Source organism: Crocuta crocuta, unplaced genomic scaffold, assembly GCF_008692635.1.
Source record: "Crocuta crocuta isolate KB4526 unplaced genomic scaffold, BGI_CrCroc_1.0 scaffold408, whole genome shotgun sequence".
Classification (NCBI taxonomy): Eukaryota; Metazoa; Chordata; class Mammalia; order Carnivora; family Hyaenidae; genus Crocuta; species Crocuta crocuta.
This window is the reverse complement of record NW_027527444.1, coordinates 5,894,461-5,918,637: the sequence shown is the minus strand read 5'-3', so window position 1 is coordinate 5,918,637 and position 24,177 is coordinate 5,894,461. Positions and strand designations below refer to the sequence as shown.

At 53.1% G+C, this 24,177-nt stretch overlaps 1 protein-coding gene across 1 annotated transcript in view; it reads left to right on the top strand.

Moving 5' to 3' along the window:
• Positions 1 to 24,177, top strand: part of VIPR2 (vasoactive intestinal peptide receptor 2) — an 86,940-nt gene that overhangs the window by 44,911 nt on the left and 17,852 nt on the right. Inside the window, exon 7 of the mRNA XM_077761735.1 lies at positions 4,157 to 4,254. Coding sequence (XP_077617861.1) covers positions 4,157 to 4,254 — 98 coding nt within the window. The remainder of the gene's footprint in view (positions 1 to 4,156; positions 4,255 to 24,177) is intronic.

Here is a 24,177-nt window from a genome sequence, read left to right as displayed (position 1 = left end):
GGTGGGGGGGGTGGGCGGGGCTCCGGGGCACCCAGTGCCCAGGTCAGCTTAGAATCTGACTCTGCTATGAATCATTGTGCACCTTCTCCTTTGGAGAATGAAGGCTCCCAATCTGTCTTGGGTTAAATGCTTGATGCTCTTTTTTATCCAAACAGGGAACATAACACTGCCTTGCTGTTGTGGGAGCAACTCCACTACTCAGAAATTTCCCTAAGTCTGTATATCACAGTGAGATGATCTGAAATGTAGACGCACTCCCTTGTTTAACTGGTCACAGAAACTGTGAACCATGAGGCACTTACACAGATTGTTGACAAGTTGTGGTCCATGTGAATGTTGTCTCTGAGAGTGCTGCACAGAGTATGGACATTAGAAAAATGTGGACATAATCTGGAGCTGGGGGCTGAGTAGGGCTGGGGCTGGGGCTGACAGGCATCAGATGGCAATGGGCTGAGGCCTCAAAGATGAAATTTGGCAGGGATAAAAGGGGTGGTCTTTAAAAAAAAATTTTTTTTAATGTTTATTTATTTTTGAGAGAGAGAGAAACAGAGTGTGAGCAGGGGAGGGGCAGAGAGAGGGAGACACAGAATTCAAAGCAGGCTCCAGGCTCCGAGCTGTCAGCCCGGAGCCCAGAGTCTTGAACCCACAGACTCTGCACTGAGATCATGACCTGAGCCGAAGTCAGACGCTTAACTGACTGAGCCACCCAGGTGCCCCAAAAGGAGTGGTCTTGAAATACAATTAAGTATTTAATTGAACCAGGAGGGCTTGAATCTGTATGTTACTTTCCAGTTAACAGAAAGCACTTACAAATATGATAGCTGCTCCTCACAGTGACCTGCGGGGAGAGCCAGAGCATAGAGTGACTTGTGATTATTTCGGCCCATAGACCCTGATGTTCAAGAAATAGATCTGTGTTTTCGTAAAAACTGTTTCTCTTCTGAGTCCCCTGCCACCCGTAGGGGGAAGTCAGGCGGGCTCTCTGCTGTCGTGGCTACCAGCACCTTGCTCTGCTGTCCTCACGCTGCATGAGCCCCAGGGTCCGCGGGAGGCCCCTCTGAGCTGTGCTAGGATATGGGGTGCAAAGCCACTCCCACAGGCCAGCAGGGTGACAGGGAAGCTGTGGGGACTCAGCTTAGCACCGAGGATGAGCCTTTAACAGGGACAGTGACAAACCCTCAAGTGAAGGAGGAGGCAGGCTCGGAGACCAAGGTTTGTTCTGAGGAGCTGACCCCTCAGGGCACGTGGTGCCAGCACGGGTAGCGCTTCTCCAGGCCCGAGAGAGGGCGGGCGCGTCTGCATCGGAGGCAGAGCCGGGACAGATGGACAGCAAGACGGTCCAGAGCACAGGCCCTGAGGCTCTGAGTTCTGGCTCTGCCAGCTTGTCCTGGGGGGACAAGAGTGAGTCCCGAAACTAGCTGCGCGTTCGGGTCGCGGTCAGACCTTCCCTGGAGGGCTGTGGAGCCTAACACAGGGCCTGCAACACAGAGCTCCCACTTGGGAGCTGCTCTCGCGTCAGACTGGGTCGTCTGGAAAGCAGGGACCCCCGTCCTGCTGTAGTCACAGTACCCCGTGGAGGCACACGCACCCTCCCTGCCTCTGCGGCAGCCAAGGGCCCTCCTAACAGTCACACTCGTTCTCATACTCAGTGAGCCTGTAATCAGCCGTGGGGAGCACGGGGCACCTCTCTGCTGAGGGCCCCAGGCACTGCTGCTAAGCTTAGGGCTCCAGCAGAGTGAGTTCACGAAGATTGGGGGGTCCTCACAAAGTGGTGGGAGTTCCCACCAAGCAGATGGTCCCATAGAGGAGGTCCCCACAGAGGCGAGTGGGGAGGGGTCCGCTCACAGAGGAGGGAGGAGGTCCAAGCTCCTGAGTTACAGAGCTGTGGCTTCTCCCGTTTTTCCTACCTGGTCCCCCTCCCACCTCCCTGGCTCCCCTCTCACCTCCCTGAGCCCTTTCTCACTTCCCCGGACTCCCTCCCACCTCCCTGGCCCCCTCACAGTCTTGGGGCTCCTCTTACTCCTCAGCCCCCCTCACCTTGCCAGGCCCTGTCTCACCTCTCAAGCCAACTTGGCCTCCCCAACCTCCCCCGTCTCCCCGGCCCCCTCTTACTCCCATGAGCCTTCCCTCACCTCATGGGCCTCTCTCACTTCTCTGGCTCCCCTCTTGCCTCCTGGTCCCCTTTTCACCTCTCTGACCCCCCCCTCCCCTCTTCAGCACCCCCTTACCTCCCAGCCCCTTTCTGGCCCCCTTTCCCAGCCCACTCTCCCCTCCTCGGCCCCCTCCCACCTCCCAGCCCCTCTCTCCCCACCCTGGTCCCTGTCTCCCCTCCCCAGGATCCCCTCACCTCCCTGCCCTCCCTCACTCACCTCCCCAGGCCCCCTCTCCCCTTCCGGGGCCCTGTCTACACATTGCTGCCTCAAGCATTTCCTGGAAGCTCACCTCCCCCCTCTGCCTCCCGGTGTCTTCCAGGCAAGATAGAGAACCTGTGGGGGACCTTGACTTCATGCAGTAAAGTTCATTTCAGTGTCTTCTTTAGTGTTTGCTGTGTATTGATGAGGAATGGCCGGCTCAGCGCCCGCTCCTGGCCCCCCCCACAGAGCTCAGGTATAGGACCCCGGAGCTGGGCAATGCGGGTCGGGCAGCTGGCTTGCTGTGCCGATAAGGAGCCCCCTGCCTGGGATTGGAACGGGGCCCCTCGCCTGTCAGTTCAGGTCCCCCTCCTGTGACATAGGACCATCAAAGGACCCCCCATGCAGTCATCAGGGTTAAACGGGGGCCTCAGCACCAAGCCTGGCATAGGGCAGCCACAGCCACTCCCACTGCTGTTCTGATTCCTGACCCTGGGCAGGTCTTTATCTCCGGTGGGCCTCAGCCTCCCTATCTATGAAACAGGGCAGTGGGGCCACATCTCTCAGGACTCTGTCCTCTCTCCACTCTCCACTGTGGTCCCGGCCCTCCAGCCGCCCCCAGGCCCCCTGGGACTCCCTCTGGAGCAGGAGCAGAGGAGGCTTGGGGCCTGGACTCAGAAAACTGCCCGGGATGCTGGTGTTGGAGAGCGCGGGGCAGCACAAGCGCTGGAGATGCTGCCGGGGCCTTTGTGGAGACACCTTCAGGGTCTGGGCCTCCCCCTGCCTCCGCACAGCGTGCCAGGAATCCCTCCACATACTATCACCTCAACGTGAGTGTGCTTTGCTCTTGATTTTGTCTGATTATTCAGTCAGAGCAATGAACATGTAGGCTGCCCTGGGGTTGGCAAAATAAGGAGTTTTTGAGTTCGAAAACCTATCTCGGCCACTCAGTCATTACAGAACCTCAGGCGTGTGATGGAACCCTCGGAATCTCATTTTCTCAGGTGTAAAATGGGGACAGTCTTGCCCCCACGACTGCCTCACGGTGGTGGCTTATGTGAGCGGAAATATTTGCTATCCTGAACCCCACAGGGGCTGTGAGTCACCGAGGACCCTCTGGGGGATCAGCTGCTGGTAGAGAGGAAGGGCCTCCCGGGCTCCAGCCTCCCAAAGCCCACCCCGCAAGACCAAGCCCCATCACAAGTCATCGGTGCACTCAACATCACTCAATGACTATGGTCACCTGCTGAGGACACAGTCATTTAAGTAGCCTGAGGGAACATTGCATTCCTGAGTTTAACATACACATTTACATTAATCAGGAGCAAAACAATGGTACTATTAGATCAAAACTGCCTTTATTTCATGTGATTTAAATCTTAGACCCACAGTCTCTTCCTCCAACGTTAGCAGTCAGCGGTGCCTACCTGTGCGCTCTGGTCACTGTGGCCGGAGTAGCGGCGTGAGGGAGTAGCGGCGTGAGGGAGCTGCACAGAACAGGGTGGAACGGGACAGCAGGCCCCGGAATTGTCTCTCGCCGGACAGAATACAAGTTGTTCATGTTCACTGTTCTCTGTAATGACAGCACCAGCCATTGCCGTGATCACCAGCATAGCTACTGTCACACCGCACCTGTGCCTTGTGACACGCGCTCCCGCGAGCCAGCGAGGCCCTGCCCAACCCAGGCCTCAAGGGTGGGAAGCCCGGCAGGCGAACACCCTTACCTCCAAGCACTGCCGACGCCGTCGCTACTAAGGCCAGCTGTCGTGGACCCGCAGACCTGACACCTGAACTTTACCTTCCAGGAAACATAAGCAAAAACTGCACAAGTGATGGGTGGTCAGAGATGTTTCCGGATTTCATAGACGCGTGCGGGTATAATGACCCTGAGGACGAGAGCAAGGTAAGGACCCCTGCGTGGTTCCCTGTGCTTTTTCGTCCCTTTCCAGAAGTGCACATGAAACAACGTCCGTCTGCTGCTCTGAGAGAATTAGGCAGGTTTCCTTTCCCCCAAAGAGCAGTCTGACTTAAGGGCCCTGTTTCAGTTCTGTGCTGGGCACTTGGAAGCCCTTTCTTATCCTGTCGTTTTGGAGGCAGAAAGCCTGACCTTCAGGCCTACCTTCCGTTCGTCTGGGTGGCTCTGTCTGTCCGAAATGAGCTTTGAGGAGCATCCATTCCCCTGATGGGTTTCTTTGGCCCATTTGAGGCTTTGCCACAATGTGGGCTGCCGAGAAGCCCCGCTGTCGCTCTGTAACCCTGAGCCAGCAGCAGGGGACGGAACTGAGAGTGGAGCGTGTTTGCAAACCGAGAGACTGAGCATGTCCCTGGCCGACAGCGCCCAAGTCATGTTGGGAGCTGGGCTGGTGGCCGGCGTGGTGCAAGGGGGCCGTGGCGGTAGGCTGGGCATGAGCCCTTTCTCTGAGAATGTGATCATTTAGATGATGTGTCAAATCCAGCCTGCTCAACTCTGCTGAGCGCCCGTCTGTGGGGTCAGCCCACAGCCCCAGGGCTGGGGTCGCTGTTCTTTCCTGAACACCCAGCCTGCCCCATTGTACCTTTGTGGTTTTACTCTGTGTACCGCGAGGAAACCAGATCGCTGTCCTCTGTTGGGCTGCGCCCCTGACGCCATGTGGACAGGTCAACGCCTTCTAACCCTGAAGTCGTGGTGTCTTTTATGCATGTTTCCTGCGGACGTCCGCTGCATGGGAACATACGTGAGGCCCTCTGAAAGAGCCTGAGGGAGCACCTAGCTCCTCATGCACGTTGCTGTCACCTCCTGCCAACCCTGGGCCCTGCTGTCTTAGCATCAGGGGGACCGTGCTGGTGTCACTGTCAGATACGGTTTCCTGCGGGGCCATCTTTCCTGCCCCGTCTTTACAGACGGGCGGCCTTTGCTCTCCTCACTAAGGGTGATGGCTTAAAGCCAATTTTTCCACCAAATTATTAAACTCTGGAAGAGGAAGTACCTTACATTTAGCTGATATCTCACTATTGGAAGATGAGTCTCCTGCCGCCTGCCCCATCGTCAGTGAGGGGGGTGCTGGTATAGTGGACACTGGTGAACGCGTACTGTGAGCCACGTCAGTCAAAGCACATGGTCTTTTTCAATGAAGTATTATTGACAAGCAAACCTTGTGTATATTCAAGGTACAGGCACACCTGTTTTACTGCACTTGGCGGGTACTATGTTTTTATAAGTTGAAGTTTGTGGCAAACCTGTGTCAGGTTAGTTTCCAGAGGACATTTTTCCAGGAGCATTTGCTTACTTCATCTCTCTGTGTCACAGTTTGCTAATTCTGACACGATTTCAAACTTTCTCAGTATTTTATATTTGTCATGGTGATCTGTGATCAGTGATTACGACTCACTGAAAGCTCAGATGATGATTAACATTTTTTAACAGTAAAGTATTTTTTAACTGAGATTGCACATTATATTCTTACCCATAATGCTGTTGCACAGCTAAGAAACCACAGTGTGGTGTAAACATAACTCTTACAAACCCTGGGAGACCAAACAACTCATGTGACTCCCTTTAATGTGATACATGCTTTACTGAAACCAAACGCACTGCACAGACCGTCTGTACATGTGTGACGTTGGGATGTGTAGATGTACACGTACATTGTAAAATGATTCCCTCAATCAAGCTAATTATCCATCACCTCACATATTTACCTTGATTTTGGTGAGACACAAAACTCATTCATCTTATAACTGAAAGTTTATACACTTCGACTAACCTGCCCTCGTTTCCCCACCCCTTATCTAGTTTTTGTGGCAGCCCACCTTACAGATGGAAAAACTGAGGCTCGGAGAAACCATGACATGGTCAGAGGCCCCAGCTCTGTTTCTTTCATGCACGATCACTGAAATTTAGCTTTTCCCCTCAGCATGCAGTCGCCTCTGTGGTGCCTGTGTTCTTTCTGGCCAGCAGGAGCCACTTCGTGGGGAATTGCACCACTGCGCTGCACCCTACACGTCCCACAACACATGAGGGGTGGCTTCCCACCTTCAGCCAAGCTTGTGAAACAGAGAAGCGTAGACACAGGGCAGCTCTTGGGGCATCACTAAAATGCAACGTATTCAGAAAATGCTTTTAAGTTACTTTATTCTGAGAGAAAAAGAGAGAGAACAGGCAGGAGAGGAGCAGAGAGAGAGAGAGAGAGAGAGAGAATCCCAAACAGGCTCCACACTCTCAGGACAGAGCCCCATGCAGGGCTCTAACCCACGAACTGTGAGATCATGACCTGAGCCAAAATCAAGAGTCAGATACTCAACCCACTGAGCCACTCAGACCCCCCACGTATTCAGAATTTAACGCCACGGAATGCCCCATCGGTTCTTCCTCCTCCCCTGCTTCCGGTCTATCCTGTCTCCAGGTCAGAGCAGTCGGCTCATCCTGGAGTCTAATCACCTCGGACTTTGCACATTGCTGGGGGCTGTGCTACATGCCAGAGTGAGGCTCAGCCTTGGACATTTTCATATCGTTCATATTGTATTTACCAGACTTCGCAGGAAGTCCCAGTGAGATGTCAGCCTCTCGTGAGTCCCCTGTCGGGCAGAAAACATGAGGTAGCAGAATGCCCTTGAACATGATGGCCGACGGCTGTGGCAGCCATTTGGCGTCCTTGGGCTTAAGCCGGCCCAGCTGGACAATGGGGGAGGTTGGCCCCATGACCCTGGTGCTGATGCTCCAGGGTGTAGCCCGAAGTCAGTGACCTGTTCAGGTCTAATCTGAACTGAGAGCATGTTTCCACAGGAATATACGTGTGGATCTCAGGTTCCAGACTAGTCCCCAGCTGCTGTATAGCTTATAATATGACCAACTCATCAGACCATCCTGTTGACCTTCTAAGAATAACACTTGAACTGGTACAGAGTTTACCCCCAGTGTCGGACAGCTGCTGCAGCGAGGAGAGGTCACAGGGCCTATTCTGCAGACCCTAAATTCTGACCAGACACAGAGGCTGCCCCGCTTCATGATGAGCAGGGCTCTGGAACACTGTCACATGTCACCTGCCTCCCAGGTGACCCTGACGGACGCGGTCAGACCATGTCAGGGGTGAGACGACAGGTCCTAGGGACCAGGAACATCTTGGATCTTGGGGGGGAGGGACTCTGACACCCACGTTCCACCACCCACACCGCTCATTCCACCGTGTGCCGGCATCCCAGGCGCCAGGGGGGGCGGAAGCAGAATGTCCCCAGCAGCATTTATTCGGAGCCAGCTGCAGCTCCCTGTAAGAGGATGGGCCTGTCCTCATTCATTCATTCCACAAATAAGCATTTCTTGAGAACCGCCATGTTCTGAGTCGGTCCTCAGGGTTACCGTGAACCTGACGTGGCTGTGCTGGTGTCGCGGGTGGGCAGGAGCTGGGCGCTAACTGACATCCGAGGCAATATTAGCGCACTTCCCAAGTCAAAGCCGCAGCTCCTCCTTCCTTACATTCCCCCTGGGTCACACTGTGGGCCCACTGCATTCCCAGGGAAACTGATGGAAAACTCCTCTGGGTCCACTGGGGCCTTGGAAAATCCTGTGACTAAATCCTGCCTGCGTGAAGCACAGAGCATCCCTACTTTCCTGGTGCTTTTCCATCCTGTTTGAAGAGCTATTTTTCTTCTTAATTAAACATTTCAGAGATTCTACAAATATCATGAATGCATATTCCCTACTAATGGATTAGAAAGTCAAAATATTTTAACGTGTACAAGAAAATGACGGCACGAAATCAAAATGAATAATTTTTCTCCCTGATTGCAGTTTCCGCTGTTCAAATACCTTGAATACTTGCTTGTTTAAGGAATCTCGTAGGAGACAGAAGGCCTGTGGCGTGGCGGCCGCGCAGAGGGCCTGGCGGGTCGAGCCCAGCGGGGCCTCCTCGGGCGCCGGGCTGAAGGGGGGCAGCCTTGCCCGTGAGCCAGCGAGCTCCGCCCCGACGTCACTCCTCGTCTCACCAGCGGCTCACTCTCCTGCCAGTTTTGTGATTTTAATTGGATTTCCTGCTCTCACACAGCAGCTCTGCTCGGGCTGTTGTGGTGCAATCTTTGTGGGCTTCAAAATTAATTAAGTTCAAGAAAAAATTAGCCTCCACAAAAGCCACAAGCTTGTCTACAAAGGCAAAGGAATCACAACATAAAATGAAGTAGGGAAGGGGGAGTCCCATGGAGAAGAGTGGCCGCAGGCCCAGGGGCCTCTCAGACAATGGCGGGAACGATGCTGGTGAAGCTGCTTCTCACTCTAGACCAAGAGGGCCCACGAGTTGCCAGGGCGTTTGGCAGGGGTCTGGGCCTCGGTCTTCTGGGTCTCACAAGCCAGAGTGAAATTGTGAAGCTGGCCAGGCTTGACTCTGACTCCCTGTCGTTGGGTCCCTGGTGTCATATGCCAGTCTTTCCAGTCTGTGTCCCTCCCCTACCAAAACCACCCTCAGGTGTAGGAGCATTTTCCTCTTGGGCCTTTGATCTTTGGGTCCTTGCATAAAGGGCCTCATCCCGTTAGGGATTTACGAGCGGCCCACAGGGGCCCTCAAGGGTCACACTGGCAGCTGCTCCCTGTCCTTTCCCACGCCCCAGCCCAGGGAGTGTTACAGGGAAAAGCAGGTCAGGTATAGACCACAAGACCCTCTCAGCGCCCCCCCCCCAACCCTTTTAGGGGGCATGTGGGTGTCACCACTCATGGGAGCTAAGGGTCTCCCGCACTGAAGAGGCTGTCCTGGTGTCACGTTCTCAGCCTCAGGCAGGACTTCCGGTAGGTGCCATTCCACCTGGAGCTATCTGCCTGGTCAGCCATCCCTCCAGGGCGTCCCCCACCCTGGGCTCTCCTGACCCGGGCAGCGCCCTGCCATAGCACACTGTGCAGATCCCAGACTCTTGGCTTTTTTCCTGCAGTGAAGGCTGTCTTGAGGCCCCAGGTGGGAGCACTCCTGCAGCCAGGCTCCCTGCATTAGTTTCCCAGTGTCTGTACCTCTCTGGTCTCCCAGGACTGCTGAGAACTGGTGAAACATGGAAATGCCTAGAAATTAGCAACCACAGGTCTCCATTGGGCCAGGGGTTCCTCCCTTCCCTGAGTATCAGGAGTCTTCCAGATGAATCTTGAAGGGCCCAGGGCTGCACCTGGCCCAGGGTTTTAGTCACCATGCATGACTGCCCTCCAGCTGAGCAGGCCACCCCGCCAAAGGACAGCAGCCCTGGCGGCACACCGGCGTCCCCTGAGCAGCAGACACCCAAGGCAGTGCACTCCATGTGTCTCCTGTGTTATATATTTGCTAACATAGTTCTTCAATAAAGAGCACTTCAGCTAAATTTAGCCGAGAGAACTGTCTGGCATCTCAGCCTCCCCATGCATCAAGTGGACACATTTCTTCCACATTATGCCATATTCCTAAAAATATTTTTGCATTCTCCTCTCAGCTTTCAGACACACCAGTAACTCTTTCTGCCTAACCACCAGTGTGGCCTCCCCGAGGTTCCCCACCCTCGACAACAAGGATCGCGGCCACTCTGGCATCTGTGGTGCTCCCGGGTCAGGTGCGCCATGGCCCTCAGAAGGACCTATAGGAGCATGCCGCTAGCCTGCTGCTCGGGCGGGGGCCCCTCAGGGGCGTGCTGAACAGCTGTCCACGGGATGTGGAGCCAGGGTTGGAGCGCTGAACGTGGCAAAGTTGTGCCTCCAGGTAGCTGACTTGAGCATGCCAACTGACCCGAGATCTGGGGCACCTACACTCCGTGTTTGCTTTCATTACAGTTGCCAATTTAATCCAGCTTCTGAACAAGCTCCAAGGGCTATGTCTGCCTCATTTCACATCAGATGGCAGGAGGGAGCTTCCCAGCCTCCCGGAGTGGTTTTCAGGGACGCGTGAGTCCAGCCGAGGGGGACTGCCCCTCAGCAGTGGGTGACGCTGGAATCCTGGACAGCGAGCCCGGCAAGACAGGGCTCAGAGATTCAGACAGAGGGGCCACGTCCGCAGGAGGGTTGGGTCAGAATGCCATGACCGGAGCACACAACACCACGCCGCCCGCGGGGGCAGAGCCTGACTCGCGTGAGAAGCTGCTCAAGTCCAGGCAGAAATCTGACCATAAGCAGAAATGTGATTCAGAAGATTCATGAGACGGACCCAGTTGTTGGTTTTATGCCAGTGTTAACTGAACCTGTAGCGATGGTGTGTGACCCTTGCCCAGCAAAGGGATGAGTCTTTCCAAGGCCAGAGGAGAAACAGGATGAGAAGCTGAGAAGGGATAGAAGGGAAACACTGCCATCGGAGGAGACCCAGGGAGTGTCCCAGGGCTGGGAGGGCTCAGCCGTGAGCCCAGGGCCTGATGAGCAGAGACCTCTGTTTCTTGTACGACGCTGGTGGGGCCGGGGTGTGCCCACAGAGCCGGACTGAGGTCCTGGTGGAAGCGTGGACAGCACCAGATGGCTCTGGGCCCCGAACGGTGCCCGTGGGAAGGGTCTGACTCCCCGGTGCTCCCTTTTCACTGGGCTTGTCCCTGAGCAGCCTTGCTCGGGGGAGACAGGCATTTGGGGCTCAGGCGTCTGGCAGTCTGTGGGCCCGGGGCGCTGGCTGCCCCGGCTGGGCCCTTAGGTGGGGACAGGTGGGAAGGCACTGGTCCTCGGGCTGCTTGGGGAACCCCCAGGCTACTCACCCGACAGTCCGACTAGCTTCTCCACTTGACGTACACATTCCAGGACTAACCGAAATAATGGAAGAAAGGATGCTAGGTGCTAGGGAGCTCGTCTGTGAGCCAGCAAAAGGAAGATGAGGTTTGGACACAGTTCACCTACTGATGGTCAGTCACTTGGATACTTCGTGGGGTTTCTGGCTGGACACTTGGGGAGCCAGGGGCCCAGGCGACAAAGGACAGAAACTCCTGGCCGTGGGGCGGTCTCTGTAATAGCTGTGTTCTTCCTTTTAAACGTCTTTGTTCCATTGTCTACTTTCTCAGAAGTAAGCATATATTACTGTTATATTCAAATAAAATCTAATTTTAGTCCAAAACCAAAATAAAACACTTAACATTTATGCCAAGTTTATCAAATCATTTCTCAGTTGCATTTGCCTTTTAACCCTGGACTTTGTCAAGATGAGGGTGCCTGACTGTCCCATCTTCTCCGTCCAGCCTGTGGTATGGCCTGTTTTGAAGTAATTTACATGCACAGATGGTGCAGGGAACCCACACATCACCAGCCCCATTCTCCAGGCAGCGTCTTACCGTGTCTGCTCTGCTGTCCCTGCGAGCTGTGTCCCAGTGAACTGTGTCCCGGCAAGCTGTGTCCCTGTGAGCTGTGTCTCTGTGACCCGTGTCCCTGTGAGCTGTGTTAATTAAGTTCAAGTCCCGGTGAGCTGTGTCCCGGTGAGCTGTGTCCCTGTGACCTGTGTCCCGGTGACCTGTGTCCCGGTGAGCTATGTCCCCGCGAGCTGTGTCCCTGTGACCTGTGTCCCTGTGAGCTGTGTCCCTGTGAGCTGTGTCCCAGTGACCTGTGTCCCGGTGACCTGTGTCCCTGTGACCCGTGTCCCTGTGACCCGTGTCCCTGTGACCCGTGTCCCGGTGACCTGTGTCCCTGTGACCTGTGTCCCGGTGAGCTGTGTCCCCATGAGCTGTGTCCCGGTGAGCTGTGTCCCGGTGAGCTGTGTCCCTGTGACCTGTGTCCCCACGAGCTGTGTCCCTGTGACCTGTGTCCCTGTGACCTGTGTCCCCACAAGTTGTGTCCCTGTGACCTGTGTCCCTGTGACCTGTGTCCTGGTGAGCTGTGTCCCTGTGACCCATGTCCCTGTGACCTGTGTCCCTGTGACCTGTGTCCTGGTGAGCTGTGTCCCTGTGACCTGTGTCCCCACAAGTTGTGTCCCTGTGACCTGTGTCCCTGTGACCTGTGTCCCCACGAGCTGTGTCCCTGTGAGCTGTGGGTGCAGGCCCATTGCCAGGATAGCAGGTTGCATGCTTATGCCCTTTTACCTCTTAAAATGTGAGGGCATATTTTTTAAATGTGAGGATACCCTCTGATATAACCTCAGCACTGTTCTCCAATTTAGGAAATTTAATGTTATCGAATCTGCCATCTACGCCCCATTTCTGTCAGAGTCCCAGTACAAAGTCACGTGTTGCACTGGGCTATCATGATTCTTCGGTGTTTTTCAATCTGGAACATTCTTCAGGCTTCTTCTTTCATGACATTGTGTTTCTGGAGAATATAGGCCTGGGATTTTGTAAACGGTGGTCTTTTGGGGTTTGTCTGATGTTTCTCATAATGACATTCAGGTCTCAGTGGGATAAAATGCCCCAAAATATCTATGGCTATTTACCTCAGAAATGTCATGTTTTGATTTAAAAGAAAATTATTTTTTCCTCTGAGCCCTCCCCACCAACATAGGACTGTTCCATGTAGTTACTTAAAATAAGGGGCAGCATTGCATGCTGAGTGGTGTGGCAGCCCCTTCAGACACGACCCCTCCCCACAGAGCCTCTCCTCTAAAACGCCGCCACGCATCCCTGCATGAAGAGGCTGCACACTCACACTGCCGTTATCGCCGCACGCCCCCGCTACCTGCCGGCAGTTTCTCTGGGCCATCAGTCTTTCAGCGCAGGAGACATTGGACAACCTTGGCTGTCCTCCACTCCTCCGTGAGGCATTTTCAGATGTCTGCTCCTTCCTCAGGAGAGCCGACGACCTCACAGAGGAGAGGAGGGCATGAAGTGCCGTGACAGCTGGTCACACACAGCTCCTGGTCATCAGCACTGAGCTCTCGTGTGCCCTTGTGTGCCCTGGGACCTGTGGACCCCAACTCCCGCCAGGCGTAAGGACCTGTCCCTGGCGCCCCGGTGTCCCTGAGTCTGCAGGCAGGTCAGTGCCCACCTCTCCTTGACTCCGGGGACTGGAGAAGGTCCCAGGTCACAGCTCTGGGCTCTCCCACTTCCTCTGTTCAGCCTCCGACTGTGCCTCTGACCAGCCGGAATCTCCCACAGGAATGCTCTGGCTTGGGGCCCCTGCCCTGCCCCCTCCCCTTCCACGCAATGCCAGTTGGGGCTGGATGGGGAAGAGGAGACCACTCTCTCCAGCATGTTCTGACCTTTTCTGTGAACACACAACATGCACAAGAGAAGTTTGAGAACTTTCTTCAACTGAACAAGGACTTGGGTCATTGTATTAATAACTTTTAAAATCTCTTTCATCATAAAAATGGTTTTTGTTATAAAATCAAACCACGTAACATAAATCACTTACTAAGAGCAGTTACTAAGCTTTACGTATCTCGTTTAATCCCTGGACGAGTCAGGACACACGGCGCTGTGGTTATCGTCATTTTCTGGTTGGGGGAAGCAGAGCAGAAGGGAACGAGCCCTCACGGTGTCGTGTGTTCATGGGATGTTCATGTGCGGGTCTCGGTGGGGAGTGTGCCCGCCGCCCCGTGCGCTGTGGGTGCCGGTCTCGGCTCCACAGAAGTGCGGTCTGTGCCCTCGTGCGGAGCATCTCTCCATGAGCTTACTTGCCCTCCGTGCCTGTTTTTGGGTGAGCTGTCTGTTAAGGTGTTTGGCCCATTTTGTTGAAACGGGGTTGTTTATTTTCTCCCTGTTGAGTTTTGGGGGTTCTTTGTGTGTTTGGAGTGACAGTGGGGTGCATCTGCAGCCTGTACTTCCCCTCCCACGCTCAGACGTGGTCTTTCTCAGAGCAGGGTTTTGTGGTTTCCATGAAGCCCAGCGTACCAACCATTTCTCCCGCAGACCCTGCCTGTGGTGCTGTGGCCACGAAGCCTTCGCCACACTCGGGGCGTCTCCATTCTCTCCTCAGACGCCTTCCAGGGGTTTCAGATTTGCACTTTACATATGGGTCTGTGATCCATTCTGCATTAACTTTTACGCGGGTGTGAGATCTGAGTGTCTGGTCATGTTTTGCGTGTGGACGTCCAGCCATTCAGTAGCATGTGACAAAGAGGCTGTCCTTCCTCCACGGAACTCTGCCCCTTTGATGTCGGTGTCCACCTGTGTAGGTCTCTGTCCCTTGCTGGAGACCCGCTCCGGCCGATCCAGGGGTCCCTGAAGGATGGACCGTGTCGGCGAGAGACAGTGAGAGAGCCCCGAGATTCTTTCTGATCACCAGGCACGCATCTCTGCCCTGTCAGTTTTGGTGTCTTTATTTATAGGTCAAACATTAACATGGCATCAGAAAATGGAATTTTTACAATGGATAGCTCTCTGTGATAAGATGTTTTGGAAAATGTACAGAAACAGGTTTTACAGAAGTGTTCGTACAGAACTACCCCAATTAGAGTGAGGTTGAGTAACTAAGAAAATAACAGGGTGTTCTTAGTGAAAAACAGGATAACGTACACATTTTAATAACGTTAAGATTAAGTCATAGGTTAAGTTGTAGATGCTCGTATCCATCCTTATCACAGCCGCCAGGGTAAGGGAAGGCGTTTGTGGAACGTAGGCCTTAGGGAAGGGGCTGCTATACATCACCAGTTAGCAGAGTGTATGTGGTAACTTCTGTTCTGTTCTTATCTGTTCCTTCTGTCTAAGTCAGGCTCTTTGTCTCCGGGCAAGACTTGATTGTCCAGTTGTATTCTTTATGGCACTGGAGAGCCAACCATACCTTTAAAGAGTTTAGCTCATTTCCAATACATAGAACACTCTTCTTCGAGGGCATTTACCTTTGTGTCTAGTTTTATGATTTCTTGAACAGCTAGGGCATGAGAGACCTTTTTGGTTAGCTGATTTACATGTTGAGTTGTGTGAACCTCTCGGACTAACGCAACAGTAGAAACAGAATTGTACACGTAAAGGTCAATCTTTTATTAGTAAGGGTCATTAGCCTGTTCATAGCTCAAGGGAAATATGGAGGGAAACGGGACCTGCCGGAGACACGATGTCGGTTCCCATAATCGAAAGAAGTAGTTCCCACAATAAGTTCCTTCAAAAGGTGCAGTCATCATACCAGGGCCGGAATAAGGGGACAGGTCACTCCTGATACCGATCAACAAGGTACCTTGGGGGTCGGTGCTCAAGCAGAAATAACTGAGTGGGGGTGGATATCGGTCGTCATCTGATGGCAAGAGGCCGTGAAAACTTGCTTTAACCTCACCAGGAGCTTTCTCGACTCGTGGGCTCAGAATGGCTCCCAACTGTCCCAGCTCCGCTTTGCTCCACAGACACATTTGCCCGACCTCCCGCCAGCGCCAGGCCCACTGGATTACCTCAGCCGAACCAGTCCTAAGTCTCATGACTCTGCCTGGCAGTGACTCCCTGTGACCGTCTGTCTGTCCAGTCCTGGGCAGCACTTCATCCTGTGTCCTCCCCTCCCTTTTAGATCCATGAAGAGTAATAGATTTTTCAAGTTGCTCAGACTTTTACTCATTATCAGGATGGAGCAGCTACATCCAAGCCCTTCAAGCAGAACTAATTCCTCTTGAAGAAAAAATCGAAACAGAAGAGTAACTGTGGCTTCTCATGGATGGATGACACGGTGGGGCTTGGGCTTGAGTCTCAGCTCTGCAGCTTGAGGGCCCTGTGTCCTTAAACTTGCTTCTCCCTTCCTGGGGCTCAGGCTCCTCATCTGTGTAATGGGAACATGGCAATAATACTCAGTCTGCTTCTTCCCCAAGGATGCTGGGAGAAGTGAGTGAACTTTGTGTTACGTTTTGTATTATAGAAGCTGCAGCACTGTGTGCATGTTGCTCAGTCTCCCAAGCAGAATGGCTTGTAGTAGAATAGGTGGATCTTAAACGATACTTTGCCGATAACCAGCGAGAAGAAAACTTCAACTTGCTACTTTTTACAACAACATGTGATCCTGAGCTTCATCCTGCATCTTGAGATAGGGTGTAAGTCTTGGAAAGGGACTTTGATGTCCTGTCCTGGAACCTTGGGCCACATTCTCCTAGAAAATAGGAAGTGGTTTCTAAAGATCTCTAACACATTTGTTTTGAAACAAAGAAAGCTTCAGGCTTCCTCTTTTTAAGGCGAGAATAGGCACCTCCTTGTGTCTGAAACAGAGGGCTGCTGGCGCATGGGTTCCCGAAATCCTGCCACACCTGAGCCCAGAAGCCACCCCAAGGCGAAGGCCCCCTGACAGGCCGGCACATCAGGGTGTCCTGCAGCGTGAAGCAAGCACGGCCCTACACACCTGCCTACGGCCACCTGGGGAGATGGAATGTGCGAGTCCCGGAGTCAGGAGAAGCAGAGTGAGCGGTGCTGCCTCTCGGGGGCCCAGACATCCCTGCTCCGCCTGCCCAGGGTCCCCCCCAGGCTTGAGCCTTCCCTCCAGCCTGGACCTGCACCGCTCCTTCCCCACCCAGTGCTCTGCTGGCTCCCACCGCCTACCTCTTCTTGCCCGTGCTCAAGCCTCAGCAGTTCAGTCTGAATTCGGACTTAGAAAGGCAGGTTAGCACTTACTCGCTCATTTTTCAGGCGTGTGTTGGTCTTGTTTACCAGCAGGACTCTGTGCACCCTGAGGACAGGGGCCGTGTGGGCCCCATCCTGAGACAGACGCTATCTGAGCGTCAGTGCTGTTTCTTCTGCCGCTGGTGCAAAGGGGTACTTGCTGATGGGCAGGCTACTCTTCGTTAAGGGGGCTCTGGGAGAAACCACCAGACAGTGATGCATGTGAGGAAGACCCTGGTAGGTTCAGCTGGGTGCCTGTCTCCCGAGTGTGCTGAAGAGAGAGGTGGGAGGTGGGCACGGCTCTTACCAGAAAGCTTCTGAGACGGTGCTAGGCTGAGTCACGAGTCTCCTCTGGTCTAGCCAAGGGGCTTTCAACACCTTTGATTAAAGTGCACAGTTGGAAATCCACTTCACACTGCAACCCGGCACAAACGTTCACAAAACGACACTTTCTCTGCTACTCTTCTTCAGATGTTGGTCTCTGCTCACTAAATGGATTACATAACCTACAAATGGGTTATAAATAGGGTGACTATCACATGTCAGCCAAACGCGGCCCCTCAAGAGAGAGAAAGGAGGAGCTATTAATAAAGACTCCAGGACAGCAGATGCAAGCCAGGCCTCGCCCGGGCAAATCCGAGTGTGTGGTCACCCACGTTATGACTCGCCGTTTAGAAAACACTGGCTGGGCCTCGGCGTTCTGAGAAGGGCCCAGTCTGCCCTGCGGCACCAGCGCACGGACATCCGTGGAGAGCGAGAAGAAGACGTAGACCTCACCTTGTCCAGTGCAGGTGCTGTGCTGCTCGGGAAGCAGCCCCGGTGACAGGCCGGTGGGGGAGGGCCAGCCCGGCCCCTGCAGGGACGTCTCCGCCTCCCGGGCAGGACCGCGGCTAAAAGCTGAGCACAGAGCCTGCCTGCCCAACTCCGAAGTGACCCAGAGTGGAGGGTCCCGTCCCCCCCACGGCCCTCCACTGTACCCCCCAGAGCCTCGGGCTTCTCAGAAGTATTGGAAAAGGGAAGAGTTCCTGGACTGTTTTGTCTTCCTTCCCAATTCTGGGAGGAGGAGGAGGAGGATGAAGAAGAAGAAAACCTTTTCAGGAACCTTTTAAAACATCAGCCTCAAATGTGTGATCGAAACACATGGCTCTACAGCAGGGGACCCAGGGCCGCCTGGTGCTCATGCGGGAGGGGTGGAACATGGCCGCGTGTCGCCTGGCCTCAGGGTGTCCCCGTGCTGTGGCTGTCAGTGCCCGTCCGTATTTGCAGCCCTTCCTGTGTAAGAAAGCACTGCGGCGTCATTGCTGGGCTCCCCCGCTGGCCAGGCTCTTCCCACCAGGCACCTTGTCTCCACACCCTGGAGGCCATGCCACCCGGGAGCCGTCTCAGGGGAACAAGACAATGTTCAAAAGACCAAATGGAACATGAGCGCGAGTGTGTAGCTGTGGTAGCAAGTGCAGCCACAGGCTCCTGAAGCATCGACCTCAAGGTCTCTTCGCTCGGGATCTCTTCAGACGGAGACGGCCTTGTGGCCGCATGCGCAGGGTGCGCCCTCCCCTTCACCAGCGCCCTGGCTCACCCGCCTCGCCGCACTCAGTGCCCGGACCCCGGCCCTCGCTCGGCCTCGGGGCAGGCTGCTTTGTTCCAGGAAGGCACTTGTGGCCAAGATCAGGACACCCATTACGTCTGTTCACCAGGGGGAAACACAAAGTCAGTTCACCCGCTGGCTTGACCCATGGTGGCCACATCCACGGGCTGACGTCAGGGCCAGAGGGCACCTCCTCCTCCGCAGGTGGAAATGGAGCCACATTACTCTCCCATCGGTGCCCCATCAGCAGAGGTCTTCAGAGAGCAGAGCGGCAGCCAAACGGCCCTGAGCCCTAGCATAGTCCTAGGAAAACCTGGAAGAAGTGCAGGAATCAGGATCTGAGAGGCGTGTGAGGCTCCAGAGGGACCTGGTTCTGGGAGCAGCATGTGCCCGCTGGGCAAGGAGAGGGTGGCCCGTCAGAGGCCCGGGCAGCTCTGGGCTCGTGTGGGCACTGAAGCCGCTCTCGATTGGGTCACTTCACGCTTATCTGCTTGCTGTGTTTAATGAGCTCTGCACTCACCCGACACAGCCCCAGACGCTCCCGTGAGAACCCTCAGGGAAGGCCCAGCGGCCAGGCCTTTCCACGGTCAAGCTCCCTGCTCCGGTGCTAAGTCAGCGAGTCCTTAAGAAAAGGGGCCGGGTGCTGTCCTTCCCATTTCCCAGGGAGGGACCGAGACTCGGGGACCAGCACCGGGTGCCCAAACCCACCCCTCCCGTCCACTCATTCACTGCCCTTAACCTGTGGGTCCTCTCTGCCCGACGGAGGCAGTCACCCCAGCCTCCTTCCGCACACTCTGCAGATGGGATGACAAGGTAACAGAGATTTGAAAACCGTGAAGGCTCTGCCTCTCGGGTTCCCAGGGGCCCACTGGAGGCTGGGTCAGGAAGGGGACAAGATTTGTGCCTGTTCTCATGGACCTCCAGCCACCACGGCGTAACCTCGCGAGGGCAGGGCAGGACCCGGGAGGGTGGCTTCCCAGAGGAGGGCCCTCATAGTAACTGCTGAGGGGCGGGTAGGAGAGTAAAGACAGAAAAGCAAAGACACAGTGTGTGGAGAGCACCTGCTTCCCACTCCTTGTAGGGGATGCGAGCGTGAGGAGGGGCCGGCAGGTGCCTGTTACTCACAAGCAGAGAGCCTCTGTGCTGGGTTTGCAGCGGGGATGGGAAAGGTCACATTTGCATTTCAACCCTGTCTGCGGTGTAGACCAGAGGTTCCGGAACTGGAGCTGCATCAGGTTCACCTGGAGGACCGCACCTTCAGGCTTGTGGTTCTGGGGCAGGTGGGTCAGAGAGTTTGCATTTCGATGAGTCCCCGGGGCTGCTGTCTCTGCTAGTCTGGGGGCCGCACTGGGGGAACCGCTGGCAGCTCGGTCCTCAAACCCAGACGCACGTGGAAGTCACTGGGCGGCCGAGGACCCACCAAGACCAGAAAGTGAGTCTCTGCAGACGGCACCTGGGCACCAGGAAGTTCTCACCTGCATCCAAGCTTGAAAACGGCCGGTGCGGAAGCCTGCTCTGGGAACACAGAGGGCGAGGGCGAGGGCGAGGGCGTGTGCGCGTGGATGGGAAGGAAGCAAGCTCAGAGTAAGACTGGCCTCTGCTGCGTGGTAGGGTTTGCCGACTGCTTGGACGTGTGTGTGACAGACCACACACAGAGATGGGAATGGGGTGGGCATGTAGGAGGGCCAGATTTAAGCCCAGGTGCTGCAGAAGAAGGAGCGTGTTTGTGCATTAGTTTTCAAGCATGCTCAGTGTGTGATGCCTAGAAATGCATAGGTAGAAAGTTCTAGAAGGCCAGAGAACAGAATGCCTGGAAGTTCAAGAGAAGTCAGGACTGGATGTTCCAGTTTCTGAGTCAGCACTGTGTGCGGCGGCTGAGACCCTGCAGAGAGGGCGTGCGGAGAGTGGAAGCCACGTGGGGACCTGTCAACACTTTGGAGGAGGAGGAGAGGGACGAGGAGGAATGGTACTAGTTGCCCAGCCAGGGCTGGAGGACAGAGGACCGGCCATGCCGCGGGGGGCAGACGAGCCACGCAGGGCAGGGCGTGAGGCTGAGACACGGGGAGTGCAGTCCGCTCAGGGAGGCGTGGCCGAGAAGGAGAGCACAGCCATGTGAGACATATGTGAACTGGTCTATACTTTTTGTTTATTTGTATTGTTTGTTTTAGTATATTGTCTGGTTTTGATACCAGACTTAGGACAGTTTCACAAGTACAATGTTATGCTTTGCCTTTGTTATTATGCTCTGACAGGATTTTCTATCCCAAGGATAATCCGGCTCAGATAAGATGGAAAGAACTCACCTGTAGAAGCTACTGGATCCAGTGTCACTTTTACAGATTATATGTCATCAACTTTTTAAAAATTTCTGCATTGGTTATTGATATTTTTAGGTTTTCCTCAAATCTGTCATGATTATTTTTACACTCCCAGAATATTACCCATTTTCTTCAAATTTTGACTTTGTTAGCACAGAGTTGAGTATTTTAATTAAAACATGAGTGTGAGTATAAAATACAATTTAGATATTTATTTCTCTTTATTTTTCTCCTTTTGATACTTGGCAAACACATCTATTATATTGGCCTATACAGAAAAAAACCTTCTCCGTGGTATTATAAGTCTGACCATTTCCTAATTTATGTGCGTCAACAAGTATTTATAGAGTCCTTGCTGTCTAGGATTTTCATACTTAATGTCAGATAAACACTCGAAAACTCATGTCGTCGTGGGCTTGTCTCCTGGGGAGCCGTGGCCTACTGATTCTGACTCGGGTTTCTATCATTACTTCCTTGTTTTACTTGGCTTGTTCTGTTATTTTTCTGGCTTCTTTCGTTGATGCTTTATCTTCTTATTTATTAACAACAACATTTAAGGCTGTAATTCTGCCTCTGATTATAATTTTGACACATTTGTTATGAATTGCTCTCATTTAAAAATTTTTCAAATTAATTATAATTTTATTCTTTAAGAGTGTATTTAAGGGGCGCCTGGGTGGCTCAGTCCGTTAAGCATCCGACCTCAGCTCAGGTCACGATCTTACCATTCGTGAATTTGAGCCCCACATCAGGCTCTCTGCTATCAGTGCAGAGCTTGCTTCTGATCTCTGTCTGCCTCTGTTTCTGCCCCCTCCTGCTCTCTCTCTCTCTCTCTCACTGTCAAAAATAAACAAACAAAAATTTAAAAAAAAAGTGTATGTAAGAAAAAGTTGGGATATTCATTACTTGCATTGCTCTTTTCAGTTTTACATTCATACATATGTCCCATGAGCTTTAAAAACAGGATTTTATGTATCTGGTTCTTTGTGTCTGTTCTATTTACCTCTGTTCTCTACTCTGCCAGTGCAATCATTCATTCACCCCACAGGTATTTAATGGTTCCTTGCAATGTGCTGGGCAATATAGCAGTGCTTTTTGTTGCTGTTTTTTATACACAGTGAATTCCAATTTATCAAAACACTTGGGAGCTCATATGACTCTTCATTTGTCTTATCTGGACCCAGAGTAAAAGGGCAAAGCCTTTCCATCTGTTCTCTTATAAGCAGTCTTTCTAATATTTAAGATTTCCTTCCTATTGGCTGAACTCCCTTTGTGGGCAAGGGGGAGTCCAGGGCCCTGAGTCAGAGGTGGGTGTGAGAATGGGTCTGGACACCACTCTAAGAGCAGCTGGAAGTCAAGCAGAATAAAACCCAGTATTCATGACAAAGATAGACCACGGGTCACGGAGACCCTCGGAAACGAGCATTTATTCAGAAGGCCCCAAATGGGATGTGCACCTTCTAAGGGGGCTGAGGCCACGGGTCTAACTAGGGACCCCCAGGAGCTGGATTGGGAAGTAGGACCTGGGAAGACCCTGGAGCCTAGGGTCAAAAGCACCTGTGTAGACGCCCTGTGTGGTTCTTGAAACCACTTAGCTGGTTTTAGCCACTTCTAGTGAAAATGAATTTAAACTTGCATCCATGATGGAAAACCACACAGTTCAGGGTTCATGTTCTAAACATTAACTTTTATTCTTCAGTTCTGTCCACATAGGTGGTGATACAGCAGATTGGATGAACCCAGAAAAGACCCCAAAATTTGTTCATCCTACCTCCTCCAGCTGACTCCCCAGATTGTTTTCTTGTGATTTGCCTCATTCTTTTAAAAGTCAGCCGTGCGAAAGTTTCCTATCTGCTCACTCTACGCTGCACGTAATCACGGGGCCTGTTAGCCTAGGTCCTGGTGGTTTGCGGTTGTTGCTCCGTGGCTGTTCTGTGCTCTGCTCTGGTGAGGTTTCCCCGGTGCTGCCTTCCATCGAGGTCTCTAGCTCTCCCTAGGGTCTGCTCTGCTTTGCAATGGACTTAGCAGAGGCAATTTGCAAATAACCAAATTAAGCCTTCTTAAATGATTGAAAACATAAGATGGGTAAAATCTAAACCAGCTTTAAGCAAAGTAATAGAAATTGAAGTGTGTATATTCTTTTATCTTTTATTTCCTTTTTTTCTTTTTTAGTGAACACATAAAAACTTTTTTAATTCGTACCTGTCTCCATTTCCAGCTCATGCATTGTCTCCTGGGACAGTCAGTCTGGCAGTGAAAATATGTCTGTGAGTTCCTTGTGGGTGGGGCCCTTCTCACTCATCCTGTCCCCAAAGCACCTTGCTCAGTATCTGGTTCCAATTAAGTGCTAAGTAAAAAGAAAAATAAATAAGTAATAAAAAAGTGCTCAGTAAATGTGCTGAGCAGAATGAATTAAATCAACCAGTAATACCAAAAGTGTCCAGCAAGAAATAAAAATCTTATATAACAAATCAGGGGTAAAAATTTCCCACTACAAATCACCCAAAAGCGCTAAATAAGGTATAACAATGTTGCTTTAAAATGCACAGCTGAGATTTCAAGAAGGTAGAAAAAAATTTCAATACAAGAGCTGAGAATCAGGGGCCAGGCAATGGGGGCGACCGGTTCCCAGAGCAACTGCTGGGTCCTCGCGAAGAGCTGGGTGCGCGGCCTCCCGGTGCAGATGGTGGTGGGCGGCTGGAGCTGAGAGCTGCACCAAAACTCTGTCATCAGGCAGAGGTGACAGGGAACGTTTTCTTACCCGCATTTGCTCTCCGGGATGAAAATCTAAGACTGTCACCACAGGTGTGTCCCCCACAAGTTGGGTTTTCCCGTTTGTGTCGTCTCATGGTACAGAAACCCTAAGCAGAGACATTCAGGTGAAGTGTCCTGAACTAGAAGCCGCAGGGTACGTGGCAGAAGCAAGCACATGTGCTCCTGGGAGGAAGCATCTTTGTCTAGGCCTCACAAGTCCCCATAGATCAAGTCCGAGGACAAGCTCGTCTCCCAAAGGCACAGACTACACAAAGAAGGAGCCACTGTGTGTCAAAGTCCGCAGGTAGCAAAGTGCAATTACATCCTCAAAACTTCAGATAACGAAGTCAACAGGCATAGGATGCAAATAAGTCCATTTGAAATGTTTTTTATAAAGTGGGAATTAGAAATATAAACCCAAAACAAGATGCTTTAGCCAGACCTTATCTGGGAAAAAATCGACCTAAAAATAAAAGTCAAGAAGATACATTGCATAGGGGCTCAGACGCAGGCTCTGGCGTGAGGAGTGTGGGCACCGGGGCTGTGGCGCCGGATGTGGCGGGGAGAGGGGACCACTCAGGAGGGCTGGCGGTCTGTCTGACGGCAGGCCTGGTGGGAGGTGACGCCGCGGCTGACGGCCCGAGTGATGCTCCAGTTCTCCGATGCGGAGAGCGTGACTGCCCCGTGTACAGAGAGAAAGCCACGGCCAGGCAACGGTGCTGATGCCAGAAAATGCCAGAGACCAGGGACAGACGGCCCCCGCACGCACAGGAGCAGCAGGGCAGACGGCAGGTGC